Source organism: Furipterus horrens, unplaced genomic scaffold (assembly GCF_987537825.1).
Source record: "Furipterus horrens unplaced genomic scaffold, mFurHor1.1.pri manual_scaffold_12, whole genome shotgun sequence".
In the NCBI taxonomy this organism is placed as follows: Eukaryota; Metazoa; Chordata; class Mammalia; order Chiroptera; family Furipteridae; genus Furipterus; species Furipterus horrens.
Window position 1 is genome coordinate 18,306,741 of NW_028327182.1, and position 16,863 is coordinate 18,323,603.

General features: G+C 40.2%; 1 protein-coding gene across 2 annotated transcripts in view; it reads right to left on the reverse strand.

The window, feature by feature from the left end:
* Positions 1-16,863, reverse strand: part of SLAIN1 (SLAIN family member 1) — a 53,421-nt gene that overhangs the window by 7,879 nt on the left and 28,679 nt on the right. Inside the window, exons 3-5 of one of the 2 annotated variants that reach the window (XM_090258123.1) lie at positions 8,147-8,296; positions 6,840-6,989; positions 2,446-2,787 (exon numbers count right to left, since the gene is read on the reverse strand). In XM_090258123.1, coding sequence (XP_090114249.1) covers positions 2,446-2,787; positions 6,840-6,989; positions 8,147-8,296 — 642 coding nt within the window. The remainder of the gene's footprint in view (positions 1-2,445; positions 2,788-6,839; positions 6,990-8,146; positions 8,297-16,863) is intronic. The other variant, XM_090258124.1, reaches the window with a different exon arrangement.

The following is a 16,863-nucleotide window of genomic DNA, read 5'->3' on the forward strand; positions in this document are numbered from 1 at the left end:
CCCTCAGCCCACTTTCCAAACACAGTGGATGAATGAAGTTCCCAAATACTCCCATTCCTGTACCTGCAAGCAGGCCGGTCCCTCCACATGGACACCCTTCCCCATTTTGAAGGAAGGAATGAACAAAGGAACAAGTTGGGTCTGTATTGCAGGCCAGACACTTGAGCAGAGGTTGGCGATATCACACCGTATAAGACCGATACAGACCCCTATTTGCACTGAGTTTATAGTCTAGGCCAGTTTCTCCATCTGTTTTTCCATATTGATCCTAAGGAGGAAAACTAAAATTTAACATTTAGTTTCTCCCAAATAAGAAATTAAATAGTAAAAAATAATATTTTGAAAGACTGGGCTGAACTTTGGAGAACCACAGGCAATGATACTATCTCATGTTTTTCACACATCTTAACTCTTAGATATTTTTGTTTTATTAATAAACACCCTAAAAACACTAATCACAGCACTCAGGTTTGTGGTCAACTTTAAGAGCCATCTCTCTTAAACCTAGAAAATGTAGGAGCTATAGAAGGAATAAATATAAGTAATGCATTTCTGGTTTATTTTAAAATGCATCAATGATTTAATAATTATTTTCTCCTGTTATTTTGGTATGTTAGAAAAATATTGGATAGATTAAAGTTACCATTCCTATTTCACAATTTTGTTCAGATAAAATTCCATGGTAACAAATTAAGGCCCTCATAATAAAAGGGTGTGTATGTGTGTGTGTCTCTCTGTCTCTCTGTCTCTCTCTGTGTGTCTCTCTCTGAGGGCAGAGAGAGGCAGAGAGTGAGACATTTATCCACTTCCTTCAGCACGTCTACCAGCGGCAATGTAACAGTCATCATTTCATTTTTTCCTTAGCTTGGGAGAATATAGAGCAGAGAGTGTGCTGAAATGATACCTAAGTTTTCTAAGAAAGAGAGATTTTGCTCACAATTTATAACCGAGACAATCAATGGTTCGAGCCAGAAGAAACCTGCGAAAGCAGCGAACGGCAGGCAGGACTGGAGCTCGGGGTCAGCGGGACTTCAGAGGCTGTGCCCTCAGCCACGAGAGGACTGAGTCAGAAGTTAATCCAGAAAATTGCTACTGGTCCCCATTTGCTTCGCAGGAAAGCAGACCTTTCAGTGACCACACAACCACCACAGGCAGACACTCAGCTGCGATACGGCTCCCCTTTCCTAACAGGGATCATCACAGCACAGGTTCCGGGAAATCTAATCCTTTTCATAATGGGGTTTCACGTAAGGTAAAACCACTTTTCTACGGTAAGACAATCTATCTCATTTGACAGTACCAATCAAGATGCAGCGCTAACATCTGCCCGGCAGCGAGGACGTGCTGTTCTCAGACCCGTGACCAGAGGACCTTTACAGAAACAATTCTAGGCGCCCTCTCCCCCTCAGTTGTAAAACAAGGCGATGACTTTCACTAAGCATGTGGAATACAGTCTTTCTGATACAATGAGCTTGTATACAGCAGTCACTCTGACAGTTAGCCGCCACTGTTCTTCTTTTAAATTTAAAATCTAAAAAGAAATTGACTAAAATTTTTATTATTTTCAACTTGTCTCTCAATTAGCACAAATGATATTAAGTACACAGAAAGAAAAAATTGGTAACAGATGATCACTAACAGAATTTATATGTAGCTTTGCAATATTACAAAGTTATCTGCTGGAGCACTTCTGTCCACAGCTGTGAGAAGTGGTGCTATATAATTAAAAACTATACCAGTATAAAGTTGGTTTGTTTCTCCATAGTACATGATTTGTATGTGACTGATCATTGGCACAAAAACATGCCAGGCTTAGAATATCACATGACTGTCCTCCCTATCACTTGCTGGAAATCAAGGAGTGTAACCACTGAGTGGAGAAGGAAGACAAGTGACAAAAAGGGAGACAGAAAAACACATGAGAGAATAACCCACATTCCAACCCACGACGCTGACATGCCCATTAACGTGCCAACTACCAGGCTCCGTTTTCCTGCTGCTACACAGTCTTCATTCTAGTTATCACCATCAGAGGGAAAGACACATCCCAACTCCCCCTACACCTGCAGGTGACAAGCAGCATTCTCTCCGCGCATCGTCACTCATGCTGGTCACTGTCACTCTGTGCTAGAACAGGCAGTAAGAGGCTGACGGTTGTGGGAATGGGGGGGTGCCCATGCCACAAGTGAACTGGCGACAACACAGACGCTCCCAGTCGTGACTCCTTCTGTGCCAGCTACATTACGGCGCTGTTCCTGACGCTCTAAGTCTAAATACCTGGGACATGTAATGAGAAGTCGGTCAATTACAGATGTAAATTTAGACCAAAGTGATGTGGTCTTGAGCATGTCCTTAATGAATCTGGGAAGTGTTTACTTATTATTTACGTTGACCTTAAAACCATTTCTTGAGCATATCAAATACCAAAAGAGCATCATAACCTACCTCCGTTGGTCCTATTTGGTTGCTGATCTGGAGTTTGGGCTTGAGGTGAGTAACACTGTTGCTGCTGGTAAGTATTTGAAGGGAAATACTGGGAACTGGGGCTCCTCCGACATTCCCGAATGCTGGAGAAAGTCTGTGAATGGGGAATTCCTCTTTGGAAAGGTGAACATCTTGGAAGACGAGGCTGAGGAGGTGGCAAATGATCGAATTCTTCCTCATCCTCTAGACTGAATCGATCATATTCTTGATCACTATATGTCCCTTTTTTTCCTGAATTCAATGACACACTGGAACTATGTCTTGACACAGATGCTGAAGTGGAAGCATAATCTTGCCTGAGACCTATAAAATAACAAGAAATAGTTATTATCTTAAGAGACATTTCAATCTGGCAAAAATTAAATTTAAGTATTAGAGGAAAATTTGTGCCAAATATTCAAATGGCAACCCAATATCTTGTTCTTAGTTTATTAAATCCCAAGAAAGCAGATACATTTGTTTACCAAACAGATGTCTTACATTAGACTATTCTGTTTTGCAAAAAGACTGCTCCAGTCACAGTGAAGATTAAATCTAGTGCTGCTATAATTCATCAGTCAATGTCTGTCAATTTCCCGAAATGATCCCTTCTGAACTCTGGAGAGATATTTAGGAAGCCTGCTTAGGAAATACTATTCCTCATTATAAATTATTTGCTATGAGTTAGAGAATTAAAATAACCAAATCTCTGACCAAGTAGGAACTCCTGATCCTCACTCCAACTCTCAAAATCAAAGGAAAGTTCAAAACCTGTGGTACAAGTATTTTCTAACAAGGTCACCTCTCCTTTGTTATTTTTGTTACTATATTTTTCAGGGTATACTGACACTTCAATACTGTAATAGTTTTGGGTCATCCTAAATGATAACAGTCTAAAAACAGTCAAACTGTAAGTTCCTAGTTATTCATCTCATTGACAATGCCACTTTTTTTTTTTTTTTTTTTTAAGTAGCCAATCCCTGACTACTTCTGAAAACTGACATCCAATCTTTTAGTCACATAGATTTAGGTTACTGTTAGTTTACTGTTACTAAATAATGACAAAAAAAAAATCACTTTTGCCCTCAAAATGTAGCTCATTAAATGCTGCCTAAGCATTACCACGTTTCTCATGGCAGCCTTGACTAGTTCTGAAAACAGGAAATTGTCATGCTTAAATGACGCATGGGTGTTTCTACGTATGTTGGCTTGAAAAGATAACCTCAAAGCAAGCCTAGTCCGGGTCTGTGATCTACGTCTTATTGTGCTTTTTTATGCCATTAATATCCTTGAAGGGTTCAATCCCAGACTGTAACTTTATTGCAGAACCAGACATAAATTTTCCCATTTCCAATGATCTTCTCTTCTATAATTATTTATCCTGAAAAGTATATCAGTGCTTTCTTAATTTCTTTAAGTATATTTTATTGATTATGTTCTTATAGTAGTCCCAATTTCTTTTCCCTTTGCTCCCCACTTCCCAGTACCCTCCTTCCCTCCAGCAATCCCACCCCTCTTAGTTCATGTCCATGGGTCATGCATGTAAGTTCTCTGGCTTTGCCTTTTCCTATATTCTTAACTTCCCCCTGTCTATTTTGTACCAACTGATTATGCTTCTTAATTCCTGCACTGTTTCCCCATTCCTCCCCATTCCCCCTCCCAGCTGATTAACTCTCCAAATGATCCCCACACCTATGATTCTGTTCCTGTTCTGGTTGTTTGCTTAGTTTGTTTTTGTTTTTTAGATTCAGTTGTTGATAGTTGTGCATCTGTTGTCATTTTAATGTTCATAGTTTTGATATTCTTTTTCTTAAATAAGCCCCTTTAATATTTCATATAATAATGGCTTGGTGATAATGAACTCTTTTATCTTTACCTTGTCTGGGAAGCACTTTATCTGCCCTTCCATTCTAAAAGATAGCTTTGCTGGATAGAGTAATCTTGGTTGTAAGTCCTTGCTTTTCATCACATTGAATACTTCTTGGCAGTCCCTTCTTGCCTGCAAAGTTTCTTCTGAGAAATCAGCTGACAGCCTTATAGGCACCCCTCTGTAGGTAACTCTCTGCTTTTCTCTTGCTGCTTTTAAGATTCTCTCTTTATCTTGAATCTTTGGCATTTTAATTATGATGTGTCTTGATGTGGTCCTCTTTGGGTCTAGCTTCTTTGGGACTCTCTGTGCTTCCTGGACTTTTATCTCTATTTCCTCCACCACATTAGGGAAGTTTTCCTTCATTATTTATTCACATAAGCTTTCCATTTCTTGCTCTTCCTCTTCTCCTTCTGGCACCCCTATGATTTGGATGTTGGCACGTTTAAAGTTGTCCCAGAGGTTCCTAAGCCTCTCTTCATTTTTTTCAATTCTTGTTTCCTCATTTTGTACTGGTTGACTTTTTTTTCTTCCTTATGTTCCAAATCATTGATGTGGACTCTGGTTTCCTTCTCTGCAGCATTGGTTTTGTGTGGATTTTCCTTTTTTCACTACCATAGCCTTCACTTCTTCCCTTATGCACTTGCCATACTTAAGCATATCTGTCAAGCCTGTGAGCATCTTTATCACCAGTGTTTTAAACTCTGCATCTGTTAGGTTGGCTATTTCCTCATTTGTTAGGTTGGCTATCTCCTTGTCGCTTAGTTCTTCCACTGGAACCTTGATCCGTTCCCTCTTTTGGGCCATACTTCTCTGTCCCCTCCTGTGTTTGTTTGCCTCTGTGTTCTGAGGTAGAACTGCTGCACCTGTTACATTGCAAGGGGCAGAGTCTTAGGGTTCGTCAGTACAGGGCGACCCATTTCACCCGGTTGTGATGCTGTATGTGGGGGAGAGGTCTGAGAGGGAACAATGCCACTTGCTCAGCACTTGTCCCTTTTCCAGGCACTTCTCCCACTTCTGTATGAGACTGGTGCCTCTCTAGCTGTTGCCCTGGCCATCGTTCCCAGAGTGGGTGGGCCTGCAGGCTTTCTAGGACCGTGGGGGCCCTTCAAACAAGCAGACTCTGCTGAGAGACCGGCAGTTTCTTCCTCTGCTCCAACCGCCTCTGGTTTGCAGAGTCAGAGCAATGAGGCTTTATTGTACCTGGTGCTGGAACCGTGAGCTGTGGGGTCTGTTCTGGTGCTGAGAGAGCTCCCTAGGTTTCCGTCCTGAATTTTTAAAATGTGTGACTGCGGTTTCCACCGGCCTGCCACTGCTGCTACCACACTGCATCCTCTGCCCCGGCTCTGCCCCTCCTACCTGTCTGGATGAGTATTTCTTCTTTATTATCTTTGTTCATTGGACTTCCATGCAGCTTGATTTTCTGGAACTTTTGTTTTTCTCTAGTTTTAGGTAGCTGTATTCCTTATTAGTTGTGGAATGAGATGCAGCGTGTCTGTCTAAACCTCCATCTTGGCCAGAAGTCCTAGCAGTGCTTTTTAATTAAATTGTTATTAAGGGAACCACTTGTAGTTCTATGAAATAAGGGTTTTCCTCCCAATGGTAACATGGCAAAATTATAAAATAATATGTCAACCAGAATACCAGTAGTGATACAAATCCACCTTAGATATCCCCAGTTTTACTCATGTATGTGTATATGTGTATTAACTTTCATGCAATTTTATCACCCAGAGGATCAAGGGTCTACCATCCATGTCAAAATACTGAACAAACAGTTCCAAAAACCCACAGAAATTCCTTGTGTTGCCCTTTTATAACCACATCCACCTTCCTGCTGAGATCCCGCCCCCTATTCCTACCCTGTACCAACCACTAATCTGTCATTTCTAAAATTTTGTCATTCCAAAATGTTCTATAAATGGAATTATATAGTATACAATCTCCTGATGATCTTTTTTCACTGAGCATAATTCCCTGGAGACTCATCCAAGATGTTGCATGAATCAGTACTTTGTTCCTTTTTATTGGTGAGTCGCATTCCAAACAGAAGTGCCGCAGTTTGGTTAGCCGTTCACCTACTGAAGGACATCCGACCTCATTCTCATTTCTGGTTATTACCAATCAAGCTGCTATGAACATTCATGTACAGGGTTTTGTGTAAACACAAATTTCCACTCCTCTGTGATAAACGCCCAAGAGTGAAACATACTGGGTCTTGTGGAATTTGCATGTTTGGCTTTTAAGAAACTGACACTGTTTCCACAGTGGCTATACCAGCAATGGTCTTTATATCAATGTATTTTGATCAGAGTATGTCCTAACACCTTACGATGCTCATGAGAATGTGAGAACTATTAACTGTTCCACCTACCAAGTAGGATAGTATGAGAGAAAGAACCAGCTTGTTTGCCCATAGCATGGGAAGAAATATCTGAAAATGCCTCACGTCCTTATAGTTCAAGTAGAAGCCTCTAGCTTTAAAAGTTTCAGTATAAAAAGAACATACTTTCTTCTTGCAGACGAGCCATGATCTGCACGTCAGTGAGGTCCTGTAACTTATATCCCATGGAGATAGAGTCATCCTCCAGTTCTGAAGTGCTCAGCTCACTGTCTATGGAGGACTGGGGGCTGAGAGGGGAGCTCCTGGAGGGGTAACCTGAGAGACAGAGGAGATACGTTTAATATTTGGTCTAAAAAATTGATACCTATTTACGCTTTATAATTCAAGTCCAGTTTTTTCCCCATTTTTGTCCCATTTTCATAATGTCACCAAAAAGTGATCAACACATCCCCATTTAATGGTGAGACAATAATGCATATCTTCATGTGTTCATAGTTTATATACAAAACATTTGTTTTCTGTTTTTTCAAATTCAATTTTTACAACTTAAAAAAATCACTGTGCTATACACTAGAAAAACTGTAAAGGATATAATCTCATGTTGTTGCTTTTTTTTACCATAATAAAAATATATAATTAACGATAAAAATCTGCATCCCACTAGATAAGCATATATCTAAGGGTATTGTATAAAAATACATATCCATGTTCACTTTCAATTAATGATCAGATATACTTGTCTGTGGCAGTAATTATTATGTTTTTTAAAACTAAATTTTAATCTGGCCCATTAATTTTAACCAGGAACAAACAATAGTGCTACAAATGATTAAGGACATCACATATAAAAGGCATAGCTACATACACAGAAGCTTATACAAAACCTTCCAAATTGAGAGTAGGAGACTGGTAGTCACTCAGGGAAGTGAAACAGCAATGATTTGAGATAAGAGAACCAAGGAAGAAAGGACCCAAAGAGAGAGAACTGTAGGAATGGAATCGCACCAGCGTGAAACAAATAAGGAAATGGCGAGGCCTTCATCTCATAAAAAGCCACTATGTATCTCTTATTTTCTATGTAGCCCTGGCTGCATAAAAGGCTAGCAGGAAAAAAAAAATGAAAAGAACAAGATACAAAAGCCTTATATTCTTGAATCATAATAAAAAGTACTTGAATTGTATTTGACATTTAATTGGAAAGCACCTTAGGCATTTGGAAGTACATTAACAATATGACATAAGTATGCTGTTGCTAACTAGGGCAGGCCGCCTACGCCACTGAGGTGAGAGCGGATGAAGGGTGTTACAGCACAAAGTCACGTCAGCCTCTTTTGCCTCCAGAGTGAGGGTGCAGCACAGACTCTCTGCTGTGATACGACACCCTCAAGCTTTTCCGTGGAAGCTGGATATTCAAGCTGTGTTTAGTAACTAAATGACAGAGCAAGCAGCTAGTCAAGAAGTTGAAATATTACCTGTTCTTTCAGGTGTTAGTATTGCTTTATTTGAGGTTTTAGAGAAGCTGGGAGTATTAATGCCATTGCTATAAGGGCTGAGTCTTGCCACAGGACTATAAGGAAAAGCCAGGGAGACATTTGAAGAGAAGAGACTCCGCCATCGGCCAGCTGTCACGGAAGCAGAAAATAAAGAGCAGCCATTAGGGGTAAGGAAGCAGACGTCGACTTGTCAGAGGGAGGAAGGAAAGAGGTTAAAAAAAATGAAAAGACAAAGCAACTTTTCATAAGAATATCTTAACTGACTTCCATTGATCTAGGGGAAAAATATATAATAAATAAATAAATAAATAAGACAATTTGCCAGTTACGGTCATGTTTATACCTCCTTTAAGAAAAAGCAAATCAGGGTCACCTTGCTTAAAGCCATTATGCCTGTTTCACAATGAAAATCTGCTTTGACAAACTCAAAGAAACTCATTGTATCATCTTTAGAAATTGTGGGAAATGTTCTTAATATTAACTATACACAGTCCTGTATTTCCCCCAAGATTAATTTTCAACCCTTTTAATATCAGGAAATGTTAATTTTTTTTTTAGAGACACTTGTTAAATTATGAAAGGAACTTAAAAGTGACTGTTGGGTCTCTGAATGGCCTTGAATCCAAAACAAGATCTACGCAAAAATGATACAAAATCACAGAAGGGTATATATGCCAAAATTTAACGACAGCTATTTTTGATGACAAGTATAGAGACTAACTGGTGATTTACTGGATTTTTTTTTCTTTGTGTAAAAATATTTTCCAAATGTCCATACCGAACATATATTATTCCTATAACATTTAAAGGTAGGAGTATACATATTACTTCAAAGATTTTATGTCTGTATTTACTCATTCACTCATTCATTCATTTATGGGGGAAGGAGGGAGAAAGAGAAGGAGAGAAACATCAGTGCGGGGTTGCCTCTCCCATGCCCCCAGTTGGGGACCTGGCCTGCAGCCCAGGCCTGCGCCTTCACTGGGAATCACACATGTGACCCTTTGGTTCGCAGGCCAGCACTCAATCCACTGAGCCACAGCCACCAGGGCACATATTATTTTAATACTATAAAATCACGAACAAAAAAGAATTTTCCCTACAATGGACAGATAATCTAATTCTTACATTATCTCAGTTGGCTCATTAATGTTTTTCTCTCCTCCAATATTACCCTTGCTATTTCTAAGTTCTTGGGATCATGAAAAAGACCCCGAACTGTAAAAACTTGAGTAAGTCACACCAAGCATCACTTCCTCTCCCTTTGAGGGATACAAATTACTGCACTAGTCAAAATCTACTTTCCCAAAGGCAATCATTTAGACATACTAAGCAGGATGAGAATAAATAAGTAAACATAAATTAGGTTAAACTTTACCTTTAAGCAATAAATAGGTTTATATTTGCTGGAAACTCGACACAACCTGAAGAAAAACACATAAAAGGACTGCTTGGAAATGTGCTCCCCAAATCACTTTTAATGAGCAATGCTAATGAGCAAACAGTTGAAAAGTGCTTAAAAATGGGCAATGGGGTGGAAAGGATGGGATGTCATTTGTCAAGAATAATCAGCTCCCAAATCTGCAATTTGGGGATCCTTGCAAAGTATCACCAAAATTATTTTAAAGAGCAAAATGTTTCCTTTTACTTCAGCAAGCAGTCTGGAGATTTAAGTACCATCCCATTACAACTACTTAAAAAAAAAAAAAATCTTTTCCTCAAGTAGGAGAAAGAACCAGGCAAGGAGGCCTCTACATTCACGATGGCTGCGCTTTCAGAATCCATAAGATTTATAAAGGGGACAATGCGGCAAAGCCCAGTTCCTAATCGACACCAGTCAGGTCACTTGTCCCACACGGAGTTGACTGTGGGTAAACAGCTCTTCCCAACCTGAGCCAGAGCAGAGGCGTGCAGAGCGGGCCCTCCCAGCACCCGGACTTCTGGGTGTGTAAACCCAATCCCAACATCCACTGAAGAACAGGGGTTCACAGGCAACACACTTGGTAGCTGTTCTCACATCTTCAATCTCTATTACTCGAAATTTCTCATTAAAAATTCTATGTTAAAAAAATCAATAGTTCTTTGTGACTACGAACTTGCTTCACAGATAATGTTATTCTATACCAGTTGGCTCATTTCCAGGGAAATTACAGTGGCCGCGTGTTCTCACCCACAGGTGCAGGCAGCAACGTATCACAAGTCAACAGCATTCATTACTCTGCACAATAACTACTGTGACCCAGCCTCCCAGCACAATGGCACAGTGACTATGGCTATGACAGCAAGATCCCAACTGACCACACAATTAGCATCTACCACAAGGAAGAATACTCTGCATTGTCTTTCGGCATGGAGACTTTTAAGAAGAGGGAGGAGAATATTTGTGGGGCAAGCTAACAAAAACAAGGAGGCTACATTAGTGCCCGAGGTTGTACAGGAGGCGAGGGGAGGGAAGCGGAAGTCCTCACATCCTACTTATTCTTCACTATGTAACTGAAGAATTGTAACAGGAAGTATTTTTATAAGGAATAAAACAGAACTTTCTGCAGGGTCATTTTCTGTTTTTAAATCAATTTAATGTTTTTTAATATAAGGATGTTAAATGACTTGAGAGGCTCAATGAAGATCAAAATGATTGTAAGAAAGAAGTTAAGGCAACTTGACTAAAAGAGAAAACGGGTGATCAACTTCTGAACAATACTTAGGTTTTCCTACATTCCTCCTCCAAAGTTCTCACTACAGCTACAGGGCTTCTCATACTTGGAGGTGGTGTGGACTATGTATTCTTCATTTAATTGCAACCCCTGGAATAGCAGAGTTGGGCCTAAACATAATGATACATTGATTAAACTTCATATCACACTTGGCAAGGTTTTCTTTCCCAAAAGCTTTACGTTCAACTGCCTCCAAGAACACTGCTTTCCCCACTATGTTCCACTTCAACTTCCCTAAAGCCCTTGCTGCTTCCCACCAGGTTACTGCAATTTGTTCCTCAATAAACTCTGCCCTCACCAAGCCCGTTCTGAGCATCACTACCAAAGCTGTGTTGGTCATACACCATTTTAACTCTGCCACTTGCTTCCATTCAAGTACTATGGTGGCTTTTCATCAAATACAAGAACTGAAAGGTTAGGTTCTGCAGAACCTCTCACAGGCACCCTCTCCACTGCCACCCTCCTCCACTGCTGTGTGTCCCATGTTCACCTCTAGTGTTTCTAAATAAGTCACAGTTTTATACCGCCTTGCTCATGGCTCTCTTGTTGGCTCCCCAAATTCATGTTCTCCTTCAGCATTCCCTACCCCAGGTTCTGTCCTGAGGAACTGGCCACGTAGCATTTGGATATTCCGAGGCAAAAGCTTGTGTACCCCTGGGCCAAAGGAAAAGTGAAATATCCCAGAACGATTCAGAAACCCAACACTTACAGACCACGTGCATGCAGAGTCGTTCCTTCATTCAACATTTGCCAACAGCTACCAAAACAATAAAAAAATTAAATCAGTCTCCAATAGTTCTCCAAATGCCTTTCATAGATACACATAGCACATAGCTATTTCCCTGTTCCACAGTCATTCTGGGAAATCAGCCTCGCCCTATGCTCCCACCTGCTTTTTTAAATTCATTTCCTTGTTCATTTTGTAAGCACCCACCATGGCGGCGACAGAGTACCAGATGCTCCAGATACAGGGATGTGTAATATATGGTTACTCTTCTCCCCTTCTTCCCATTCTGATTTCTAAAGAACAGCTAGTAGGGAAGACAGACAAGTAAGATATGAGTGTGATGGCATATGGTAAGTGCAACAAAAACCCCATGAAGTACAGAGTGAAGTGAAAACGATTCGGTTGGAGGGAATCCAAAGACTTCACCAGAAGATGTTATGTTTAACATGGTTCTTGAAGGCTGAGGAGCCCACCACGCAGGGCACAATGCCACTGTAGACATAAACAGCCCAGTGAAGGCACGGGGGCACGGAAGAGCAGCGCCTACTCAGGGAAAGGCAAATGTGCCAGGACTGCAGCACAGGCTGTAGATGAGAAGCGCTAGGGCTGGAGAGGTTGGTAGGACCAGCCTCTGCACTGCCGTATACAGTATAATATCCAATCTGTGTTTTGACTCTGAGAAGGAGAAAGGCATGACCAGAGAGCTGTTTTATGAAGACATAAATAACCATGTAGATGGTGAACTAACTGGGCAGAGACGGATGACTGGGAGACCAGTCAGAAGGCTTCATAGCAGAGCTGATGAGATACCACAGGACACTGAACTAAAAGTATTAGCAGAACATTTGGTGAGAGCCTGCTAAGCCACATCTGTGCTGAAGGGGAACATCTGGTGACCCAATGAATACAGGAATGGAGAAAATGAAGAATCCAAAGCTAACACCATGGTCTCTAAGACACTGATGCCGTCCACTAAGACAGGGAACATGAGAGAAACAGGCTTAAATAACGAAGGAAATGAATTGAATTCAAGATAGTTATAAAACATGCCTATGTGCTGGTGTCCAGTAAGGAGTTAAGAGTTCAGAGAAGAGGACTAGAGAGAAAGAGATCAGGACACATCACGTCACAAAACAGATGTCAAATGAAGCCACGGGCATCCATGAAGTCACCCAAAAGAAAAGGAAAAGAGAAGGGACATAAGGAAGAAACATATAAGAGTGGATAAAGGAAGACTGAAGCAGATCATTAAGAGAGAATTCAGGAAGCTCAAGGGTGGATGGAGTCCAAAAAAGAAAAAGATACTTAAGAGATTTGACATGAAAGTGATAGTTAATAGGGGGAACTACTGCAGAGAGACCCTATAGGATGAGGACTTAAAAAAAAATACTACTGTCTAGGACAACTGGGTCACTGAAAGCAGACTCAACAGAGCAGTTAAAGCAGAAATCAGTGTTAACAGGTCAAGCAGATACCAGATGAGTAAGAAAAAATTATCTTTCGAGAGAGACTTGGCTCTAAAAAGTAAGAAGAAATAGGGTCACAGCTTAAGTATGAAATTTAAGGGTGGACATTTTTAAGGATAGAGGAGAAAATATGCATATTTTCAGAAGGAGAATGAAAGAAGAGGCCACAGAAAAGAGGAAGGAAGATCCTGGGACAGAGAGAAGAGATAAGGCAGAGCGAACGGAGGGCGATTTCTCCCCTGAGACAAGCAGAGCTAGTAAGCACACAGAGAATGCAGGAGATGAAGGGGGGATCTTAGGGCCCCTTCTCTGTAAGTTAGCAGGCAGTGGATGTGCTATGAAGGCAGGGGCTGGAATAAAGAACCTGTGAAGTAGTAATGGCCTGGCCACATGGGCCCAAGTAGAAGTGCTGGCCCAGGGAAGCCTGCACCACACATCTCTGTAACGGGGCTCAGCCTGAAAAAATAACACGCGGAGGGGTTAGCAAGTGTCTGTTTCATATAATTCTGTAAAGGACATTTATGCCTTATGGATTTAGGTTTAGATAGGTCAAGTGCAGTGATCACGTTGTTTACAGACATGTCAAAGTGGCTTACTTTGTCATAAGTAAATAAAAAAAAATTCTAGTCACTGAAGGTTATATGTCACTATGGAATTTTGGAAATTAGGATAGGAACTTGGTTAAAAGCACAGGTAGGTAGGGGTCTGGAAGGATTAGAGCGTTGTATTTAACACCAATGATAATCAAAGAGCACAGCGGTGGGCTCAAACAAGAGGCAGCCAGTGTTTTCTGTGACTAGTAAATATTTCAGGCTTTGCAGGCCATGTGGTCTCTGTAGCAGCTACTGAAGTCTGTAATCATAGCATTAAAGCAACCACAGACAATACATAAATGAATGAACATGGCTGTGCTACAATAAAACTACTTATATACAATAGGCATTGAATGTCATATAAATTATGGGACATGAAACATTATTCTTTTGATTTTATGTTCAACCATTTAAGCATGTGAAAGGGGCCATATATGAGCAGGCAGAAAGCCAGATATGACCATAGTTTGCCAACCCCTGGGCTAATTAACATACAGGCCAGTCTTATAACATTAACTCTGAAATGCACACAGGATTAGAATTTTATTACAAGGATATGCCAGTTGTTAAGACATAGTAATGATGGCCAACCGTATACTTCTTTACTGCAATTTTTCGTAACATGTTGTAATAAAGACCAAGACACTAAAAGGACAGCGGACTAAAAATCCAGACAACAGAACTCGGGTCTGCATCCTGTCACATGCCAGTCCTGAGAGCTGGAGCGTGACAAGGTGCCATCTTAGTGTGTCAGTGTTCTCAACGGAAAAAACGTGCCTGTCACAAGATAATAGGCAAAGCTGAGGTAAACACACAGCAAAGGTCGGCAGTGTGTGTTCTCAAACTATAAAGCAGTTTTAAACAACTACTGAAATGTTACAAGTTGTAGCAAAAACATTTTATAAATTCTGAGGAAAAATGTTCTAAAAGCTATGTGGGAGAAGGCAGAGTGCAGAAATTTTCCACTTTCATTTTTACTAATTGTTAGGTAGTTTAACCTGCCCTCTCAAAAAAAAAAAAAAAAAAAAAAAAAAGGGCATCCTTTGTCTATTATATTCTTTTTTCCAATTACAGTTGACCTGCAAGATTAGTTTCAGCTGTATGGCATAGTTGTTAGATATTTATATAATTTACAAAGCAATCTCCCCAATAATCTGAGTACCCAGCTGGCACCATACCTAATTATTAAAATATTGTTGACTCTATTCCCTGTGCTGTACTTTACATCCCCATGGCTGTTCTGTAACTACCAATCTGTACTTCCTAATCCCTTCATCTTTTTCACCCAGCCCTCTAACCCCTGCCCTCTGGCAACCATCAGTTTGTTCTCTGTATCTATGAGTCTTATTATGTTCACTTATTTTGTTCTTCAGATTCCAAATATAAGTGAAATCATGTGGTATTTGTCATTCTCTAACTGACTTATTTCACTGAGCATAATACCCTCTAGGTCCGTCCACATGATCACAAATGGTAAGATTTCATTCTTTGTTAGAGCCAGGTAATATTCTATCATATATATGTACCACATCCTCTTTATCCAACTGTCTATTGATGAGCCCTTAGGGTGCTTCCACACCTTGGCTACTGTAAATAATGCTGTAATGAACATAGGGTGCATATACCTTCCCTAGACAATTTCATAGACTTAGTCTTTCCTCAGGTGTTACCAACTCAGAGACAAAGTACTGAACTTTGAACTTCCAACAATTTGATCAGACTGGGTCAACTGTTCTCACTTATTTATCCAAAGACTATTTCAGAAGGAACAAATGTTCCAAATGCCACATTTTTAAGAACTATGGTTTCTTCAAAGCCACAGGCTAAGGTCTTATCTTTGACTCTTTACCAGAGACTTGGAAAGTAAGGGAAAAGGAAGTGAGGACAGAGTAACCAACTTTCAATCCTGCTTTTATTGTTTCTTTATGCAACAGGTAGGCAGCCCTCAGTTCTAAGTCAAACAATTAGAGGAATTCAACTACAGGGCCCTTTATTAATGCTAGTTACAGAGTGATCTGAGATCAGTAAAGGGATGGGAGACATCAGCTCTTAACACTTTTTATTCTCCCTTACATAGGCAGGAAGTTTAATCCAGACCACAGCATCCTGACCTAAACCCACACACCACCAGGGCAGGAAGACCTTAATTTTCAGAACCAGCCTTTCTAGTATAAACTTCCTCAGTGGTATTACATCTTTATGTACCTGGAGCCTACAGAGAAGGTTGGCACATAGAGGCACTCAGTTATTTGGGCTAAGCTTAAACAAAGGCATTAAGGACCTCAGGCAAAGATGGTATTTCACTGGTTCCCTCTTAGAAACTCTGCACAGACTGAGGTATAAGTTTCCTGGAGAGGCTGCATGTTTACCTAAATAAGCGCTGCTGACATGGCTCCCAGCCTGGGCAAGGCCCCTGCAGCAGTAACATATGGCTTGCAGCTTATCTGATCCACTGTTTTTATTGAGTAAACCTGAGTAGCATTAATTTCTCCACAGCTCTTTCTGACCTGACAAATAAGCATATGGGATCGAGAAAGTCCTACTATTACTTTGAAACAGGTGTTCATAGTGTCCTTTCCCAGGCATACAGAAAGTAAAGAGGATTTAACTATTATGCATTTGCCAGTGGATTCATATAAGGAGAAGGGCCAAGGAACTAGTAAATACTATTCCTAATTGGTATACTTAGGGAGTATTCAATCAGGGTAAGTTAGTCATTACCCCCAACCTTCTCAATCCTCAAATTATAGCTAGAAATATCTATTGGGTTAATTTGAATATTTTCCCACAGTTCTAGCACATTCAACCTATGATGACAAATGTAATGATTTAAAATTAGTAACCATGATATATATTCATTTATAACCCCATAACACTGTAGATACTCAATATTTCAACTTTGAGTTGCATTCAAAATGTAATAATTGATAAAAATATGACTTTATCCCACTTTTAAGAAACATCTAGTAAAAGAGTTGATATATACATTTAAATAATATCTAGCGCTAATCAAGAAAGTCACTTTCAGCATCAGGATTAAATTTGAAAGTAACTCAGGGATTATATACCTCCAATGAATGGCAGATAAATGTTTAATAAATATGTGTTCAATGAGAGTTACAAAGTCTCACCATGAAGAGTACTGCTTAATAACATTTATTCCACAGCGATCAGAGGTTTATAGTAGTTTCAATAT